This window comes from Clarias gariepinus, chromosome 3 (assembly GCF_024256425.1).
Source record: "Clarias gariepinus isolate MV-2021 ecotype Netherlands chromosome 3, CGAR_prim_01v2, whole genome shotgun sequence".
Classification (NCBI taxonomy): Eukaryota; Metazoa; Chordata; class Actinopteri; order Siluriformes; family Clariidae; genus Clarias; species Clarias gariepinus.
In genome coordinates, this window is record NC_071102.1 from 24053935 (window position 1) to 24074608 (window position 20674).

The 20674-nt window shown below is 38.7% G+C and overlaps 1 protein-coding gene across 3 annotated transcripts; it reads right to left on the reverse strand.

Moving 5' to 3' along the window:
* Positions 1-4361: 4361 nt before the first annotated feature.
* pdcd6ip (programmed cell death 6 interacting protein) lies at positions 4362-20083 on the reverse strand. Of its 3 annotated transcripts, none has more exons than XM_053492360.1 (18): positions 19776-20083; positions 15842-15890; positions 15671-15740; positions 15414-15541; positions 15144-15297; positions 13684-13784; positions 13166-13282; positions 12090-12312; positions 10711-10834; positions 10212-10389; positions 9647-9758; positions 9319-9488; positions 8955-9203; positions 8628-8762; positions 8058-8152; positions 7335-7455; positions 7040-7248; positions 4362-5102 (listed from the first exon to the last, which is right to left on the reverse strand). In XM_053492360.1, the coding sequence occupies exons 1-18, from the start codon at positions 19979-19981 to the stop codon at positions 4931-4933; spliced, it is 2613 nt and encodes an 870-aa protein (XP_053348335.1). In that variant the 5' UTR covers positions 19982-20083; the 3' UTR covers positions 4362-4930. The 3 variants fall into 3 exon arrangements, with proteins under 3 accessions (XP_053348335.1, XP_053348334.1, XP_053348333.1); XM_053492359.1 differs by having other exon boundaries at positions 7040-7245; positions 13166-13297; XM_053492358.1 differs by having other exon boundaries at positions 13166-13297.
* Positions 20084-20674: the final 591 nt, after the last annotated feature.

Sequence of the window (20674 nt, forward strand, 5' to 3'; positions counted from 1 at the left end):
CATGCACATGCACATGCACATACACACTGTCACAGAGACACACACACTCTCACATAACACACACACACACACACACACACACACACACACCACCAATGCACCTGTCAGGCAAAAGGAACCGGAAGAGTGAAAAAAAAAAAAAGTACAGTGCTAGCAGTAGAACACAAGCCGTACCCAAATGCACTGCCCTTTATTTCTGTAGTTCTGTATTTGCTTTTAAAATCGAATCTAACCAGAATCTAATCTAATCTTTTAATATTAGCTCATTTATTTCTTTTTTTTTTTTCAGAAGTTTGTGTGCGTTTCAGGTTTAAAAGGCATCTCTTGCACATCTTCGTGCTGCATGAAAAAAAATGAGCAAGCACACTCACAAACATCATCAAGCGCACACAAGGTGGTAGCCACCAAACCCCAAAACACCTGCTAGACGAGGAGTTGTAAGAGTTTCTCACAAACCCCCTCTTTTCTTACACATCACGGAAACCCATGAGTGCACTTGCAGCATGCTCTGCTTTTCTTTTCTTTGCGAATGTGAAGGACAAAAGTGTGAAATCATTAAAGGAAAGTGTTTCAGTGGCTTCAAAAGAGCTTGTGATGACACTGCTTCCCTACTACTGTAGGTATGTGTGAGTAAGTGAGCTTGCAACATGCGTCTAAAGACACAGGCAAGGGCACCAGAGGTTTTCGTGCCAGCGTGTGCAACGTTTCTAGAATGTTTCAGGCAGGATCCCATAAAGAGGGCATGGCTTGATCCAGGGCTCGGAACATGACAACGCCCTGCAGCATGAACCTAAAGCGATGATGGAGTGTTCCACGGGGAAGGGGCCATAGCGTAAGCCTCTGAGACGCTCGGTACTTTTAACCTCGCCCCTGCATGCCAGTAAATTTCCTCTAATGAAAGTAAACATAAGCCGCTGTAAAAAAAGGAAGATGTCTTCATGGAGAATGGACGAGCACAGGTGTGGCATGATTGCGCAATCTGGACTCATCACTAGAACTCGTCTCAGATAGCAGGACAGCACGGCAAGCATGTCTTTCGAGGTAAAAGACAAAGAGAGGGACAGAATACTAAATCCTTGGACAAATCCTTATAACAAGCCTTTAAGTTTTTTTAAGTAAAATGTTTTTTATTTTTATTTTTATGTGACCTACATCTTCTTGGTCTTCTTGTGTTAAAGCAAATATGCATTCAATAATAAGTCAAATAAAGGTTTTGCATAATTCAAAGACAAACAACAACAACAACCTTTTTAAATACTTTTCGTTAATTATAACATCATGCTGTTTAAAATGCAGCACTGCTGACCCCGGGCCAAAATATTATAAGACCGTTGGCTCCATTTACTGTAAATGACCCCTGAGCTTGCATCCGCATGGGAATGAAATGTCCAGACTAGCACTCGCCCAATGTTGGCACATGTGCACACACACACACACACATACACACATCCAAGCTCGTCTGTCAGGGTTTGAGACTATCGGAGACCTTGAGCCAAGAAAGAATTTTTGTTATTTAATCACACACACACACACACACACACACACACACACACACACACACACACACACACACACACACACACACAAGGCTGTTGCATTTCTGTACATCTTATGTATTGGTGAGTCATCCAAAAGCCACATCATAGTTTTTTAAAGGTTAAGAGGTCACATTGGATAAAGATTCATATAGAACTGGCACTTCCACAGCAATGCAGCACCTGCCTCTCCTTCAACCTCTCGTGCATAAACATATTTCATCCCTCAGTAAATCTCTCCGCAGATTCAAAAAGAATTCCCGCTCAAGCAGTTACAGTAAGCACATGGAGAGAGAGAGAGTGAGAGAGAGAGAGAGGTGGAGAGAGATTGTTCATTTAAACACCTGCGCTTCTATTCTACTTTTGGTAACCGATGCGAGGGTTCTGGCAGTAGCCTCGTCACCAGGAAAGAACAGGTGCCCTGATGGTAATTTACCAGAAAGGCAAAGGAACAACAGAGATGCAGAGAAAGTGCTCAAAATGCGAGCATTCAAGTTTTTACTGAATAGTTTTCATTTAGGTTTCATCTTGAGATGATCAGTCAGAGCATGGAATACAATTGTACAAGTGTCTAGTTTTTAAACGAATGCACAGGAAAGACAATGACAAATCCGATTAATAAAACAGTGATCCGGAACAGAACAAAAAAGTGGCCTTATGGGTAAGTTTTGCTGCCTCATGGCTCCAGGGACCTGGGTTTAATCTGTGCACATCCTCTGTCTCAGCGTTGGCTTGGGTTTTCTTCTGGGTTCCTTAGGTTCCTCAGATCTCTCAAAAAAATCCGGTTAAGGTCAACTGTTACATTTAATTGTACTTTAATCACTTTTAGATATGAATGCATGTTTGTACAGTGCCTTAGAATGGACTGGTGTGTCATCTAGAGTGCATTCCTGCTTCATGCCCAGTGTTCCCAGGACAGGCTCCAGATCCTTCACTACCGTCATCAGGATAAAATGGTAACTGGAAGCGAGCGAGTGAGGATCGTTCTCTTACGAAAGCTAGTTCATGCATTCATGACCTCCAGACTGGACTACTGTAATGCATTACTAGGTGGTTGTCCAGCATCCTCAATAAACAAGCTACAGTTAGTCCAAGATGCAGAAACCCACCAGGGTTCTCACTCGATCCAGAAAATATGATCATATAACCCCAATATTATCATCCCTGCACTGGCTACCTGCTCAGTTTAGAATGAATTACGAAATAGTATTACTTACATACAAGGCTTTAAATGGTTTAGCTCCCACACACCTAACCAATCTTCTGATACGCTACAATCCACCACGCTCCTTAAGATCACAAAACTACGGACTCCGGTAGTTCCCAGAATTTCAAAACCTACAAAAGGTGGTAAGGCTTTTTTATATTTAGCTCCAAAGCTTTGAATTAGCCTTCCAGACAGTGTTCGGGGCTCAGACACAGTTTCCCAAGTTTAAAAGTCGACTCAAGACGAATCTCTTTAATCTGGCATACACGTAACTTATCCCATAACCTCATACTCCAGTACACCTATCCTGAATGGCAACTATGCTAATTCTCTCCATCTGTTCTGAACTTTTCTACCCATCCTGAGGCATCTGGAGATTGTGCCAGCTTCAGTAGACAAAGGCCAACCCTGCGAGGATCCTGAGGGATCCAGAGAAGTACCAGCTCCAGCTGGATTCTGCTTTATGATGGTTGAAGCTACACATCCTGCTCCTGTGCTCCCAGTGATCCAGACCCCATCTGCCCTCTGCACCTGCTGACTTACCAACTGGACATGTTACTTTAAATAACTTTTAGCTGCATAATACACATGATGTTATATAATTTCTATCCGTTATCACCCAAATGAGGATGGGTTCCCCTGTTGAATCTGGTTCCTCTCAAGGTTTCTTCTGATTGCCATCTCAGAGTTTTTCTTTGCCACTGTCGCCTTCTCCCTTGGCTTGCTCATCAGAAACAATCTTAGCATTATCTAGACACATTTTTCTCTCACATACACACCCATAAATTTTCTTTTCATTTTTGTGACGCTGCTTTGAGACAATGATCATTGTTTAAAGCGCTATATAAATAAAATTGAATAAAAAAAAAAATCAATTTACATTATACAGTTGTACTTTTTGAGTAGTGGCTAGATTAGTGGTTAAAATTTCCAAAGCTCACACCTAGTCAAACTTGACATTTTGTCAAAATTAAGGTTACAATTTACGCGTGTATACGCGTGCGAAACAAACAGGAAAATAACACACTCATCTGTGTAAAATCATTAGCCGAACTATTATCTGTTAACTTCCCACACATCCTGTGACATTTTACCACGGTGTGTTTTATGTGAATTTACCGGTGTGACATAATGATTGTTCTATTTAGGTACAGGAAATAACACAGTGTTATTAGTCTAGTTACACTAAAAATAGTACGATGTTCAGTGTCACAGTTCATTATTTATTCACATGAACACTGTGGAACGCAGTCAAGGGGGGGGGGGGTGGACTGGATCTTTTTCTTACACAGATGTTTTAATATGCTTTGGTGGCTTTATCTTTAAATAATACTTCCAATAAAAAAATCTCAGTCAATATAGTCTTGTTACACTACTCATGTGACATAAAGATGACTATAAAAAAAAAAAAAAAAAAAAAAAGTGGCAGCTTAAGCAACCTCGTCTCTTTAGGCTTCCGTAATTAAAAAGGAAAACATATGTGCATGTATTTTAAACCTGCTGCCTGAAAAGCAGCCTTATTCCAGCACTGCTGCAATCCAATACTCACATCTTTATTAGAAGACTGCGGAGAAAGAACAGGAACAAATATTGCTTTACCATAGAGAAACTGAGCCGTATTTAGCATCAGACAGGCTTTAATTACATAAGAAGAGAGAAACAAAAAAAAGTTTCTTCGAAAAGACAGGAACAAGGCATGATATTGCCTATTTCGTTAAACTTTTCCATTCCCCAAAGTGCTGATTGTACAATGAAGAGAAATGAGTAAGGTTACAGTAATATTCATTCTTTCCCTATTGATTATCTTTTTCATATTGGTATGAAAACATCTACATATCCTATGTTAGAGTATTTCTATTCAATATTTGTTACAAAAATAAGGTATACACAGCGGCAGGCAGACGGCCAGCAGCTTGACTTTGGGTGCGAGTGGGAGAATCGGGAAGCTCGCAAACGGAGCACAGCGTTGTTCGGAACCTTAAGAGAGAGTGGGCGTGGGTTTTCAGGGCAAATCCCACTGGTCCTTCTAGTGTTCTAATCTTCGCCCAGAAGAAGTAAGGTGTTAAAGACGAAGAGGAGGAAGAGGAGGAGTAGAGAGTGTTAGAGATTAAAGTGTAAGAGCAAGGAGTGCTAGTATATCAGGGGCAGCACGGCTGTAGCTGACGGAGTAGGCTCAGGATACTGCTGCCTATTGCTGGGGGTAGTAGGGCTGTTGCTGGGTTGCTTGTTGGGGATATGGGTAAGGCTGTTGGACAGGTGCACCTCCAGGGTAACCAGCCTGCCCCTGAGCCTGATAGGGCATGTACTGCATGCCATACCCATACCCATATGGGTTATAACCCATCGGCATTTGATAAAACCTGAGGGAGAAAAACAGAGAAACATTATAAGTTATATGCATATTAATTACATGATATTAAAGTCATAGAAAAGGTTCAAATGACCCCTGAACATTTTGAGAAGTGTATTCAGATTCAGAAGGCGTTTGAGGTAGCTTCCACGAGATCCTTTCTTACTTTTAACTGGCTTTTGTAAAACTAACATATTACCGTAATTTCCGGACTATAACCCGCACCTGGCTATAAGCCGCACCTAGTACATATTTTAAAGGAAAAACCATTTTGTACATACATAAACCGCACCTGACTATAAGCCGCATGTGCCCACATTGAAACATGGGATATTTAAGAAAGACGGTACACAAAAAGAGTTTTCAATGTTTTAATAACATAACTTAGCTTTTCTTTCCAAACAGTGCCTGTGACACGGAAGTAACACAGCGCTAACAGGGCTGTTTAAAAAAACACACACTGGTAAAAGTCACAGCAAGTAACGCACGGTAGCAGAGCGCTAACAGCGCTAAAACACATACCTACCGGTAAAAGTCACTGAGAGCCTTTATCGGCCAGCTCGATTACTTTTAACTTGAAAGCTGCGTCATATGCTTTTCTTTTTGCATTTTCCATGATGAGGGTAGGCTTATGCTAATTTTATTCATGTACAAAGCGCGCGAAGTTACCGTACGTTAAATTTCTTCTTCTATGGTGTTTATTAGCGGTTGTGACTTGCGTCTTCCTCGACAACACATGTCTCACTCTTACCTTTTCTGCTCGAGCGCCCCTGGCGGCCGTTAGAAAAAATGCATACATTAGCCGCATCTCTGCATAAGCCGCAGGGTTGAAATTGTGTAACAAAAGTCGCGGCTTATAGTCCGGAAAGTACGGTATATCTATCTATCTACATACACACATTCACATATTTAAACATACACAAATGATATATTATATATATATATATATATATATATAAATAAATAAAATAATATTTTATATATATATATATATATATATATATATATATATATATATATATATATATATATCTGCATTCATACCACCTAACACACAGTATGAATGCAGATCAACTCCTGCTCTCTGATTCACCCAGATGAGGATGGGTTCCTTGTTGAGTCCGTTTCCTCTCAAGATTTCTTCCTATTACCATCTCAGGGAGTTTTTTCTTGCAACTGTCACCTACGGCTTACTCATCAGGACTATCTGACCATTGTGATTCATACACATTCAAAATAAATATTTAAGTTTGTATGGAATGTGATTGTTTAAAGCTGCTTTGTGACAATGACAATTGTTAAAAGCGCTATACAAATAAAATTGAATTGGATTGAATTAAACAAGGCTCAGACTGGCCAAAGTTGGAAGCTACCATTACTAGTCAGATTAATTAGCAATCAGGAACATCAATAAGGCAGAAACACTAACAAAAGGCAGGGTGCAGAGTCCATCACAAGCACCAGGGGCTATTTGAAAACACCAATTAGCCTAATCTGCAGGTCTTGGGACTGTGGGAGGGAATCCACCATGCATGCAAATTGACCCAAAAGAAGTGTGTGTGATGCCACAGTGCTAACCACTATACCACCGTGCCACCCACAACTCTTAAAAATTGGTAATGGACCCAAAACATCAATTACATTTTTAAGACATTTGTCTCTATCCTGGGATTTTGAGTTATCTCCTTATTTTGCATTTTTAATGCAGTCTATGCACATTGTTTTATAAAAATCTGATTAATTTGTAATTCGTTAAGAGGCTTTTAAATTATTTTAAAATATTTTAATATATATAAAATATATACCTTATATTTGTATAATAAATGTTGTCACAAACACCAAACTATATAAATCATCCATACAAGAGATCCACTAATTTCTAAATCTGGGGTTTTTGAATAGTTCTGGGGGGAAAAAAGGAAGAGGGAAGGAAAAGGAATAATATACCCTGGATATCCCTGATAAGTGGGATAGGGTGGTCCTTGAGCCTGTGTTGGTGCACTGGGTGGTGCCACAGGTGGGGGATTGGAGCTGGCCAGAGGTGGGGCTTGGCTGTCAGGCACAAAGCTGGTGCTGCCACTGGTGGCCTGTGCACTCAAGTTGGGCGGTGGTGGTCTTGCTGGAGGCTGGGGTTTAGCCTGAGGCTGCACTGGCTGCTTTAGACACATCAGAAACGGTGACATCATAATCAGAGAAATCAATTATTTGAACAATCATATCTGATTGGGTGATGGAAACTCACAAAAACGGTCCGGGGAGCAGGGGTGGGGCCTCCCGCAGCAGGGGCTGGGTTAGTGGATTGGTAAGCAGGGATGTTAAATGAAGGAGCGCTCGGCTCACGGGCGATACTCTGCTGCAACTCCCTGTCAAGAAAATATCAAAGCATGAGAAATTTCATTAAAGGGTCCAGAGTTTTAGGGAATACTAAGTCAATCATACAGTGAGGGTCAAAAGTATTGAAACAAAAGCAAAATTAAATTTTTAAAACCATTCCCAATTCAATCCATGCCTGCTTGATTGCTTCCTGAAGTTCGGGTACAGAAATTTACCACACAGTTTCACAATTCACTCGAGAATCCCCAAGTTTAACCATTTTTGTGCAGAGGTGTGGACACATCGGCTTCAGAAAGTAAAAATTCTACCACACATTTGTTTCACCCATTAAGTAAACCAGCTGGTTCTAATTAGTTCATCTCTTCAGCCAGATATGCCAGAACTGATTAGTTTCATCACCTGTTGTATGCACAGGCAGAACTATAATGCATGGCATATGTTATACGCCAAAGTAGTGTACATTTGTTTTACAATAGGTCTGCTTTGCTTAAAAATAATGTTATAAATTCTTTACTCATCTTTACTCACCAAATGTAACTTTTTCAAAGTGCAATGGACAGAATTACATTTGATAAAGCAAATTCCCAACATCTGTAGGATCCTGGTTAAAATATCTCTCACACACACTTACTTGAGCAGCTCTTCTCTCTCAGTCTTGCGAGCAAAAACAATGTCACTGCACTTATTCTGGAACTTCAGCAGGATTTCAGTTAAATCATTGTAGAACTGAAAAAAAATCAAGAGGTTAAAAAAACCTTTTAACTTTAATATAGTGTAGGAAGATATTTCAGTTATCCTTTAAAACGAATCATTAGGCTAAGGCTGCAAACTGAATATTGTAATCTATATTTAGCTAAAATAATATAAATATGCATTATCATCATTAGCACAGTGATTAACTTTGTTACTTCTTTTAGATAATGGCTCCTAAACTCTGTACACAAGTTTGTATCTCAGTAGGGCTGTGTACTGACATTTTACATTACAGAATCATCAAGCAACATTAGGTGGCGCTTCTGTAGCAGGGTTATATATTTTCGCCTGTCAAAAATATGTCTGCCAATAACGAGAGGAGGATGAATGATTATATGATATTAAAAAATACTTGATTACTCAATATTAATAATGACAACTTTCTCCCCTCCTAGTAGTTAGGTTCACCACTAGTCTTCATTAACTTTACATTAACATTATGTGTTACCTTAGTGCCCTCTCTCAGATTGGAGCTGATCTCAATGTAGCTATCGTGAGCTGAGGCCAGTTTCTTCAACACCTCCTCTCTGTTGTTGGCGTCAGCATTAGATTGTTTAAGTGCCGCAAACTCCTGATGAGACGTCTGAAATAGAAAGGCAGAAATTAGCAGACCAGAGCAATCCACCTAGATCAGTTACAACAAACATTTAACTGGTGCATTGTTAGTAGTGAAAGAAAAAAAAGGGCAATATATTTACAAAGTAAACACACAGATTGACTTTTGCTATCCTGCACAATATAGGTAATACTAGCATGTTCCTACTAAAATGCACACCTGTATCTGGGCCAGTATGTCCTCTTGGGAGCGTAGGTTCTTCTGAACACGCTGTGTGTATGCGCCGTAACGAGTGTCCAGTTCTCCGGTCGTAAGAGCCTCCTCGTTAATGGCTCCATCCTGAGCCAAGGCAGTGAGGAATTTCGTCGTCATGTCAAAGGTCACTGCCTTGACCTCTACTTCCAGTGCCTCGCGATCCCGTTTGATCTCATCAAGCTGCATCAGCTGAGCTTTCAATACATTGACCACCTAAATAGTAACAGGAAAAGGTGCATGAATATTAACCACCAGACACAAATGATGCTGACTGTAGAATACTGTAGTACATTGACATCACTTTTTGTTTTGTTTATTTTTCTTTTACCTCACTTCCCTGAAGAGTCTTAGCAGGGTTGGCTGAAGGAATGGCAGAGCACAACTCGCTTTCCGGTTTGCAGAGCAAAGCGATCATCTCACAGTGAGTGTTATAGCGCTCCTTTACCACCTGGTCAGCTTGCACAGCCTTATCCAATATGTTTCGGAAATTTGCTCCCTCTACAATGACAATCGTGCACATAGATGTTATAGATGACAATCGTGCACATAGATGTTTTTATGAAAATATGTGCAAATATCAGATATCGAGCCTTTTGATGTAATGCGCATGTGTGGGTTTGAGTTAACCATATGTCTAGTCGTTTGTGTGCGTGTACCTGCTCTGAGGGGTTTGTATAGGTCTCCAGATGGAGTTCTGTTCCAACGCTGGTTGAATTTGGCTCTGAGCTCATTGTCAGTCGTCTCTTCATCATTCAAAATCTTAAGAGACTATAAGATCAAAAGAGGAAAAATATTAAATTAAACATTTATACATTAAATATTAAATGTAAATATAAAAAATAATAATTGCTCCATTGTCTCACATATACAGTATCAGTCAAAAAAAACCATAAAAGTCAATGTTTTTTGGTTACTGATTTACTTTCTACATTGTAGAACAATACTGGATCTTTTATTTTAAATTCTGTATGGAGTTAAGAGTCAGTTGTTATTTTAAGACACGAAGGTCAGCTATTCAGGAAAAAGTGCATTTGCAAAACCAATCAAGCACCATGATGATAAAACTAGCTCTCATGAAGACAAGTAGAAGTAGAAAGAAAGAAAACTCAGGAAAGACCACTGAATTAAATGTGTGTAAACTGACAGGTACTATACACAGTTCATACAATTATATAAAAATGTAAAAAGAGGGAATGAATAACAAGAGGGAAGGACAGCAACCTCATCCAGAATTTCTCTGTTTCTTTGCAGCAGTTCTGGTAGATCTTTAATCAGCTGCTCAATGCTGTTCAGGCCTCCCTGCTGGATCACAGCACGACTCTTTTCCAAGATGGACTGTGGGACAGAATCTCCAGAGAGATCCTCTATGGCTGCTGGCAGGTTTAAAGAAGCCAACACCCTGACAAATTAAGATAACTAATTCAATCAAACATGATACAGCTAATCAAGTTTAATAAATATAGCATGGTTAACTCACATAATGCAGAATAGTTTATAGATTGTGGAACATGTACTGCTTCAGAAATATAAAAGTCTGGTGAAAAATAAAAAAATCTCTATAATTTTCTAAAAAAAAAAAACATTTAAAAAAATAAATTCCTTTAATTACGAAGCTTCATTTCTAAAAGAATGTGACCTTGGAGTTTTCAGATTTTTTGTAATGTACAGTGGACAACAAGCAGCTAAATAAACATTCCAGAATCAAGTCTTACAAACTAACCCATTACAGAGGTTGGTCGCCTCCCTCAGACTGCCCACAAGCCTGCTCACCAGATCGGCCTTTCTGGAACTGGCTATGCTTAAAGACTGCTGCACTAACATAGGCACCATCTTCTCAAAAATATCTGAACAAAGAAAAGCAGAAATGAATCATGTGAATAAAAATAAGGGAAATTAAACACAATCAATCCTTTACAGTTAAAAGTCTTACACAGTTAATATAAATGATAAAGTGATCATGTTAATCTTAGAGGTCAGTTAGGTTACTTTTATTTATTTATTCATTTTTAGTTGCACTGCATTAACTGCTATCAGTACTACTTAGAAGAGTGTACTGGCTTCACCCACATTGTTTACAAATGTACTGTATAATATGCACTTACTCAACACTTTATTAGGAACACCAGACCCCCTAAACAAAGATTTATGCAATTATCTGATCAGCCAATCACCTGGCAGTGGTCTGAAATCATGCTGATGTGGGCAAGCAGCTTTAGATAATGTTAATTTCAATCATCAGAATGTGAGCAAATAAGTGACTGAAGTATTTTTGTCTACAGCATGATTGCTGGTGCGTGCTGGGCTGGTTTACAATTTACTCAAAAAGGTACAATCGAAAAAATATATTAAAATGCATCCAGTAAGTGCCTGGTCTGTGGGTGAAAATGCTTTGTTGATGAGAGGTCAATGGAGAATGGGCACAATGATTTAAGATGATCCCATATATCTACTCTATACACTTGTGTTGAGCAGAAAACAGGTGCGTAGAAAACAAGAAAAACTGTCTGGTCCGATGAACCTTGATTTCTGCTGCGGTACACAGATGTTATGGTCAGAAATTTGCACCAACAGCACGAATCTATATACACGACCTACTTCGTGTCAACGGCCCAGCTGATGGACGTGGTGTAATGGTGTTGGGGAAAGTTCATTGACACACTTTTGGTCTGTTCACTCGTTGCTTGAATCCCACAGCCTATTTTGAGTATTGTTTCTGACCATTGTTTCTGCATCCTTTCATGGTCACAGTTTAACCCTCATCTAATGGCTGCTTCCAGCATTACAAAGCACCGTATCACATAATAAAAGTCATCTTAAACTTGTTTCTTTTTTTTTAACATCACAGTGAGTTCAGTGTTCCTAATAAAGTGCTCTTTAAGTGTATGCTTCATGACAGATACACATTATATACTGGATAATCAAAGTACATGGATTGTTTCCATGACGTTATTGACAGTCAGTAGTGTGAGCTTGCTGTGAATTATCTAGACAGCATTACCGTTATCATAATGCAAATATTACTCGCCAATACTGAAAGCTTGGTTTTTGATAGTGTGATGTGGGGTTAGGAAACCCACAATCGGTTAGACTTTGACTCACCTGTGAACTTCTGACTAAGTGGTACTTGAATGGCAGTTGCCTTGACGAGCGTTGCCTTGCCGATATGCTCGAGGTCTTTGACCTCAGGTACGCGATCGTGGTAGATGAAATCGTTGTCTTTCTTTGCAGCTGTGAGAGCACGGTTGATCTTATCAGACAGATCCTTAACGTTGACATATTCATCATAGCGTGAGGCCACGGTTTTAACCAGCTCTGCACCATGCTGCACAATTGACAAAAATTATTTTTTTTATCATTACAAATACACAAATTAGGATTTACAAAAAAAAAGTTAAAGTTTCAAGTTAAATACTGCACAGTGAAACCTTGGATTGTGAGTAACCCAGTTTGCGAGTGTTCCGCAAGACGAGCCAAGATTAATTATTAAGAATAAATTTTGACCTGATAAACGAGTGAGTCTTAATATACCAGTACCAAGTATCATCAAGTATCATGTGGCACGCATGCACTCCTTTTGACGCAGAGCATCACGTGATCACAACTAAGCCAATGTTTTTTTTCCTCACCTGCACTGCTGAAATGTGGGTAATCGTCTCCTCTGCTCGGTCTCAGTGTGCGTCACTCGTATACTCAACATCCGTTCGCATGTGTACTGTTTACTATACCACTGACTACGTGTGTGTGCATAAAGCATCTTTTATTTTGTGTTTGTGTGTCAGAAAGTCTTCCTACACAGCCGCCACCGTCGCTTCCTTTGTCTGCGCACACGTGTGTGTGTGTGTGTGTGTGCGCGCGCGCGAGAAAGTTGTTTTATACAGCAGCCCCATTCCCCCTCTTCTCTCTCTGGTCTCAATCACTACAGCCACGATTCTTTTTAAAGATAAAGTGCAGGTTAATTTGTTTTATTTTTTACTTCATATTTTGTATTAATTATTTTTATATGAATATTTTGGGGCTGTGGAACAAATCGTCTGAGTTTCCACTATTTGTTATGAGGGAAATTTACCTTGATATACAATTGTTTTGATAAACAAGCACGCTTCCGAAACGAATTATTCTCTGCATTTCAATATGGAGGTTATGCAGCAGTTGATGCTGTATTCTATTTCCCTTACCTGAAGACGTGCGATCTCCTCTCCAAAACGTTTGTTCTGCTTGGCCAGCGCGGACTGATGGAGCTCTGCGGTGGCTTGCATCATGCAGTGCTTGGCAGCCAGGACTGGAAGCACTTCCTGGAAATAAAAATACTGACCAGGGAGAGGCAACCACAAACACCACAGCAACCACGAACAAACACCACGAGCAGCCACAAACGAGCACAGACACACAGCACAGGGCGCAGAAAGAGAGAACAGAACAGCAAATCAGCACTCAACCTTCAGCAAACATCAACCAAACCTTCACACAACGCTCATGCAGCGTTCACACTCACAGATCAGTGGGGAGGAAAGACGAGGGCAGAAACTGGAACTCTTAACGGGTTTGTGTGCATGTGTGTGAAACTAATGACCATTAAAGACGTGCACCCATTATGGTTGCATGCATTGTGTCAGTCTTAATGACATGTACTGTGTGCACCAAAACCCCCAGTCGATGCATCTGTAATAGTAGATAACTCAGCTTTTGGACATACCTTGGGCAGGTTCTCTTTGTACTGGCATTGCTTGAACGCGTCGCCATAGAAATCTGCAGTCTGATTGGCTAATTTAGCAATGATGCCATCTTTCATCTTGTCTGTAGAGTAAAAATAAATAAACAGACAAACAAACAAATAAATGGCACCAAAAAATGTAAAGTTAACTAATTTATGATTTATGTACCCAATTATAAACAGATTAGCGGAAGTTAAATGAAATAGCTCTTACCCACATTTCTATGACCTACATTTTACTTCAACATTTGTTATAATAATTAATAAAACTTTGGTATTTAAAGAAAATACATGGTTGTTCACTTTAGAAGAAAGACTTGCAACCCTACTCATTCATGCAGTAATCAGAAGCAGCACAAGACCACATTAGCTCAAGGTTTAATTTGTTGTGCATATTGAGATCTTTTCCTGCTCACCTTGGTTGTGAAGAGTAATTTTATTACGAGATCTTTCTAGGCAACTCAAACCTGCCAAATTTAGCTATTTCTAGCTGACCTACACAACTGCCACTTGCTCATTGTTAGTTTTTTTTTGTTTGGTTTGTGCCCCACTCAGTAGAAACTGTTTGTTTGCTTATGATGAACATTACCTGATGCTTTCAACCTGTAACTGCAGGGCTTCAGTACCATGATTGGTTGATTAAATAACTGCATGAAGGTATGTGTGCATCAATATTTATGGCAAAACTAACATTTGGAAATGCTAAATTCTTCTGTGGACAATTTTTTTTATATGCTTTAAACCTTTTGTTAAATATACTTTCTTAAAAAAAATCCTTTGTAAAATGCCTTTACAATTACTTTAGAAGCAATAAAACTATTTTTTTTAATCTTTTTGTCTGTCATTTTGCCCTTTTATATAGTGACCAATTGTATTCTATAATGCCACAGCTTTACAGTAGAGACACCTGGCTTATGTTCATAAGAAACGAAACATTCTTAGTCTGTTATCTCTTTTGAGCTCAATAATATACACTGCCACGCTGCCTACTATAAAAATATATGATGGGTGTCAGTGCTGTCACACTATTGACAAAATAATGTGTGACTGGTTACTATGGGACTTAGTCAAATTTTTTTTTTTCTTCAACATTGCTTCTTTATTATGTCCAGGTTATGGGCATGCACCCAGAGTTTCATCCCTGCGTTTAATTAACGAAGACGGCAGGGTAAGAATAGATTCAGTTATATATTGTAATTCTTTTGTGTGGCAATTCATGTATCTCCAGACTGACACCAAAAGAATTACATAATAGGTAATGGTACCTAGGTATCATGACGATACTGGATCAGTATCAGCCCTGGTGGTTCCCATTAATGATTAAAATAAATTTTAAATGCACACAAGACGAGCTCTAAATGTGTGCTTGATTACGCGTCATAGAATATTTAACAATAATGTCACAAGCTTAAAGCCTATAGGCTTACACCTCAGTTACACACCAGCAGTGGCTTTGATGACGAAGACCTCTTGTGCTTGGCTGAGCATGATCTGACTGAGGGTTCCCACCGTCTCTGGAGAAATGTCCATAGTAGGCTCCCGATTAAGAGCGGACAGCACCGTGTCTTTTATGTGTGCAAATGCACCACTCGCCAGCTAAAAACACAGACAACGGCGTTACAGGATTACAATAGACTTTTGTCCACCATTTACCTTAAATATTCAAGAAATGGATAATGGTTTGGGTTTAGTGTGTAAACTGAAACCCTCACCTGGTAGAACTTGGCAGCCGTCTTCAGTCCCTCGTCGTTGTCCAGGTTCTGCTCTGAGGCGATCTGACTGGAGAGTGCGCCAATGTTAAACAATACACAAGTCTTTTCGTAGCCCACACTCGCCAAAGCTGAAAAACACGAACAGACCTGGTCGTAACTATACTGGAAGTATTTGTCCTGTAATAAATTGCAACGTTCATGTCAGGTGGGTTAATATCACAATTGCATTTGAAGCTGCATAAGACAGTGAGACTTACCGAGTTTAACTGATCCTCCAAATAAAGATCCTTTATCGAAAGCATCTTTCCATGTGAATGTAAGACACAGCTGAAACACAAATTACACTCGGTGTATACAAAGTTTAAGTGTGCGTGTAACTAATTTGATCATAGATGCATTCATTTAGACACAGATGTATGAAAGATTACCTCTGGGAAAGGAAACTTAGGCTCGACTGAACAGAGCTGATCATAGTACCTGTAAAGAAGAAGACAAAAAAAAAAAAGATCAGTTTGAAACAAAGCATGAAATAAATCCAACAATAAATACGATTTCTAATGTTGAAAATTATATGATTAGAGCTATCAATAATGTCCAAGTGCTTGGTCCTGTTTAATCTCAAATTCAGTGCAATAACTGACTCTGAGTGATGTATGTGGCTATAATTGCTATTTAATGAATAAATAAATAAATAATTTAATGAGACTGACATGACATTGGATTTGTTACTGGCTTTTAATTTCTTTTCATGCCAAACAGGTTCTGTGGTTATTAATTGGGATGCATGATTTGATTTGCACAAATGATCTTAATAAAAGAATGTTTCCCAATATTTATAGACTCTGATAAATAGACGAATACATAAACTATTACAAAATCGACATAAATTCCTGACCATACAGATATTAACTGTAATAAATTTCAGCCTTTTGCAATTAAATAATTGCACAGGTCTATATTACGATTTCTACGTGATTAACTGTGCAGTACAGATTTTTTAATTGATGCATTTATTTTTAATGAGTAAATAAATAGATATATAAGACTAAGTAAATTATTATTTGCCACCACAGGATCAAAAAATGTACGGCAAAAATCTTCACCCAAAATCTACATTGAATCTAACGCTATGTTGCTCTTGACGGCATGTGTTTGTCTGTACAGTATGCTCTTTTCTTGTCTCTTTTTGTAAAAAATGTTTCTTCTGGGGTGGAAAACAAGAACCCACCACCAAACACTAGAAAAGGGCAAAGTAAATATTATTAATAATATATTTTAATATTTTATTTGAACAGCAATTGCTTATTATCTTAGCAACTATACCTTACCTCTGAGTGCTACCAGGGACTTACAAACATGTTTAAGGAAAAACACATACATTATGTATAGTTTAAAGAACAATACACTAAATGATTGATGACATGTAATAATTTAACATAGCTCCTTGTATGTCCTGACTCCATACATATACGTCCTGTGGTCTTCTTCAACATCCCAGAATAATCATTTATCACATATGGCCTAGGGGAACTGATAAGTCAACATGGCATTGTAGTCCTCGATATGCTCTCTCTTACACATAAACACTCATGCTGCAGAATAAATTGCATAAAAATCTAAATGACAAAATGAGCAATAATATAATCGCAAAAGGCAGCAATTTATTACAGGTAATATACATACAGACAATTTATGCAGAGTGGTCAATAATTTCTTTTATTATATTTCTTTATTTTATACTTTTATGACTTAAGAATTGAGAAAATATTGGAAATGATCCTTTTAGTGAGATAGTTTGGGCATTATTTGCTGTTAGCAAAGATAAATACATTTAATTTTTTTTTAAAAATGGTACATTTTATGGTAAAATATCGCCATCTAAATTGCGATTGTAATATGTGTCAAAATAATCTCATTGTGATTTTAATAAATCCTGCAGCCCTAATGCAAACACACACAGGCCTTCTGCATATCCAGGAATGTTTAATACAAAAAATAAAAAGATTTAAACGTCCATAGCTGACAAAGATTATGTGACAGAATAACACAATCCTTCCCTTTAAACCTATACGTTCTAATCTAACCATAAATAGAAACCATAAAGCCTGAGGTGAGTATATTATTCATGGTATCTCTTTAGCATCTCTACTAGTAGAGAGTCTAAAACTAGCTTACTCTATAGTATACACAGTATGCATAATAGTGCATGTTTTATTCTCAGTGACACTGGAATGAGAAAAGCACATGCCTCGATAAATGTAACTTAAGCCGGTACGATCAGTGACACAAAAGCCTGACTCAGGCTCATGTGACTGGGCTGTTTAAAATATTTTGACGTAATGCTAATAACACAAGGAGAAAAAAAACGAACAAAAAAAAAAACAGTAATGTCCACTGATTCGTATGGTGTGGCATGTTGAAAAGCGTGTTGACAGGACAAGAAATTCCCTTATTTTAAGCTTCTCTTACAGATAAATCTCTACGTAATTGGGGTTCCCCTGAAGGCGTGTCTAAAAAAACTCCTCCTAATATAAACAGAATACACCCTTTTTTTAGTGTCCGTAGAGCAAATATATCCATTATTTATCTTAGCCCAGAAAGAGGGCAGCAAATAAAAAGCTCAGTCACTACAGCAACACTCAGCTCATTCACTTTCCACAGAAGAGAAACTTAATGGATTGTGGAGGAGTCAACTGCATGCAGGGAAAAGTTGCACAGAAGCAGTCAGGCAAGTTGGAAATCATGTCCGAGACACTCATTTGTGATGAGTCACTGCAGCGTTTCGTATTCTCCTTCAGTGTTTTCACAACATGGGCGGTCACCTCACTGCACATACCCTTGGAGTAATGTTACACTGTTTATTATACCTGTGCCAGACACTCTTATTAATCAGACGCTTTAATAGTTTCCCTTTTATGTCTGGATTTCTATCACATGAACGAAAAATAAAAAAATAATTTATAAGCACCGTTAAGAAAAACAACGAGACAAAGACCCCTTCAGCAGCACCTCTATTTTTGTTTAACAAATTAGGATCCCGGTTCCTCTTTTCCTTTTATAAAGGAAATATTCAAATCACTAATCGTTCAAGTTTTTACTAACATACAACATGTTTGACTTAAATCACTACAGCTACTTCCTCTTCAAACAAAGGTGTTGAAACTACACAGTGGCACAAAAACAATAGCTAGAAGCATAGACTGAGTGTATGCTAAGGTTTAACAGGGCCAATTTATCTTTCTCAAGTTGATCCGAGGCTTGCTCATGGTTTAACATGACATCATGCCCCTGGCTCGGAAAAGTAAGTCATGGAAAACCAGGAAGTTTATTATTATAGCTGTATAAATAGTTTCATACTTAATAGAGGCATTCTTTAAGATGCCAACTTAATAATAATAATAATAATAATAAATATGTTTTCACTGTGTCAAGGTTTATATAAAAATCTTAGACAACCTTAAAAACAAGCTAGAGATAAAGGCCTTAAATAATACATTTATACTGCCACAAAAAATTATTAAATTTTTTCATACATTAGATAGAACTTATGATGAACGTGTTACTACCTAATTGTTTAGCGAGTATGTTGAAATAACAGCCTTTAGTTCATGACTTCCATAAAACAGTTATTAGACTGATTTAAGAGGCAGGAAGAGGAAAGGCTGACGTTATCTGGCAGATGAGCAATTAATAAAATGGAAACTTCTTGCGCATGCGCGTTGGAAACAAACTTTAAATCCAGAAAACAAGTAAAATCTGTGTGATACACTCTCTCTTCTCACACAGACACTTCTCTTAATGCTAACTTACCAACCACCTAAGCCTAAAACTGCGGCGTTCAGGCTTTAGGTGTGGCGTTTTAACATACATAAATGAAAAAAACACACAAAACATTTTGCGAACATAAACTGTGACCTGCTTGTAAAACCTTTATTTAGAGTATTTTAGTTTAAAATATAAAACAAAGTTTTGGCAACCACTCGAGATTTGTCAGCGTTTCCGTAGTGCACCAAACAAGGCTTAGCGATAGGTTTTGCTAGCTTGCTAGTTTTCGTAGCTAATTTATCTTACAGCTAGCGCAACTGTTTGAACGTAACCCTGTGATAACCGTTAAGACACTACTTGTCCTTAATTTAAAAATATAAAAATGTGAAATTCAAACAATCCAGAAGTTTCCGTTAACCAACTGACAAAGCTAACGAACTAAATAGCAAGCTAATAAGCTAGGAGGCATCCGTTTAGCTGGATCATATTACACTGGCTAAAAACAATAACGCGGCGACTGACTAAAAAATATCAGGAAAATGTTAGCGGATAAAACATGTCACGTGTGAGATCGGTATTAGCATTAGCGGCGCTCACCGTAAGAGGACCTCGAGCGAGCTTTCGTGTTTGTCCAGCGGCCTCCCCACAGCACTTTTGCGCAGTTTATTCAACTCATCGACCGCGCGTAGATACTCCGTCTGCTCCTCGCCCGCAGGATAAGCGCTGGTGATGAATTTCGACAGCGGTTTAACCAAGTCAACTTCTGAAGACTTCTTCAACGGGACAGAAATAAACGTCGCCATTTCGGCCCGCAGGAATGTGCTTTATATTGGAGAACAGAAAACAAGCAGGACACAAAAACAACGGCGCTTTTTACTTCCTGAATCTGCGCGAGCTGTCAAATGACGTCTGAATGGTGTTAACGTCATCACGAGGGTCAATCCTGCGCACCGTGTGCGCAGCCAAGGCGTTGAAAACAAATCTGCCAATACAATACGACATATATTGTTACATAAAAATCCTCAAAACACACAAGACATGTTTTAAACCCAGTCTTCCTGCTAGAAACCTAGAAAATCGTCTTTTCTAGTCCTGTATCCATCAGAAAGGCCATCCAATACTTTCTTCCTTGTCCTCTTTCTTCACATTGCAGACCACACATCCAAGGGAACCCTCTAAGGGTTTGGGCATTGTGACGTCATAATACCCTAATCTCTCTTGTTGTTTCCAAAGTCCGGGTAAATAAGGAGCGGTAATGCAATTTAACGGTTGCACCCCGATTATAAAAAGAAAAAAACGAACACCATCCACAACACCCAGCCATCCACCTTATGTAAAAGTAGGTTTTATTCATCAGACCCACCATCTCCTTCCATTGTTCCATGGCCCTGTACTGATGCTCACATGCTTGTTTTGAGCAGTGGTCAGGGGTCATCATGGGCACTCTAGCAGATAAGCCTCGTAAGCAGCAAGCATGTAATAGCTAAAAAATTTTC

What these genes read in the sequence shown, in the direction of transcription:
- pdcd6ip (XM_053492358.1), bottom strand. Translation starts at nt 19,981, where the DNA reads ATGGCGACGTTTATTTCTGTCCCGTTGAAGAAGTCTTCAGAAGTTGAC. An exon ending in ATCTGAGAGAGGGCACTAAG is followed by an intron (nt 8,153 to 8,627) that starts GTAACACATAAT and finishes ATTTTTTTTCAG; the next exon opens with TTCTACAATGATTTAACTGA. An exon ending in CTGCTCCCCGGACCGTTTTT is followed by an intron (nt 7,249 to 7,334) that starts GTGAGTTTCCAT and finishes ATGTGTCTAAAG; the next exon opens with CAGCCAGTGCAGCCTCAGGC.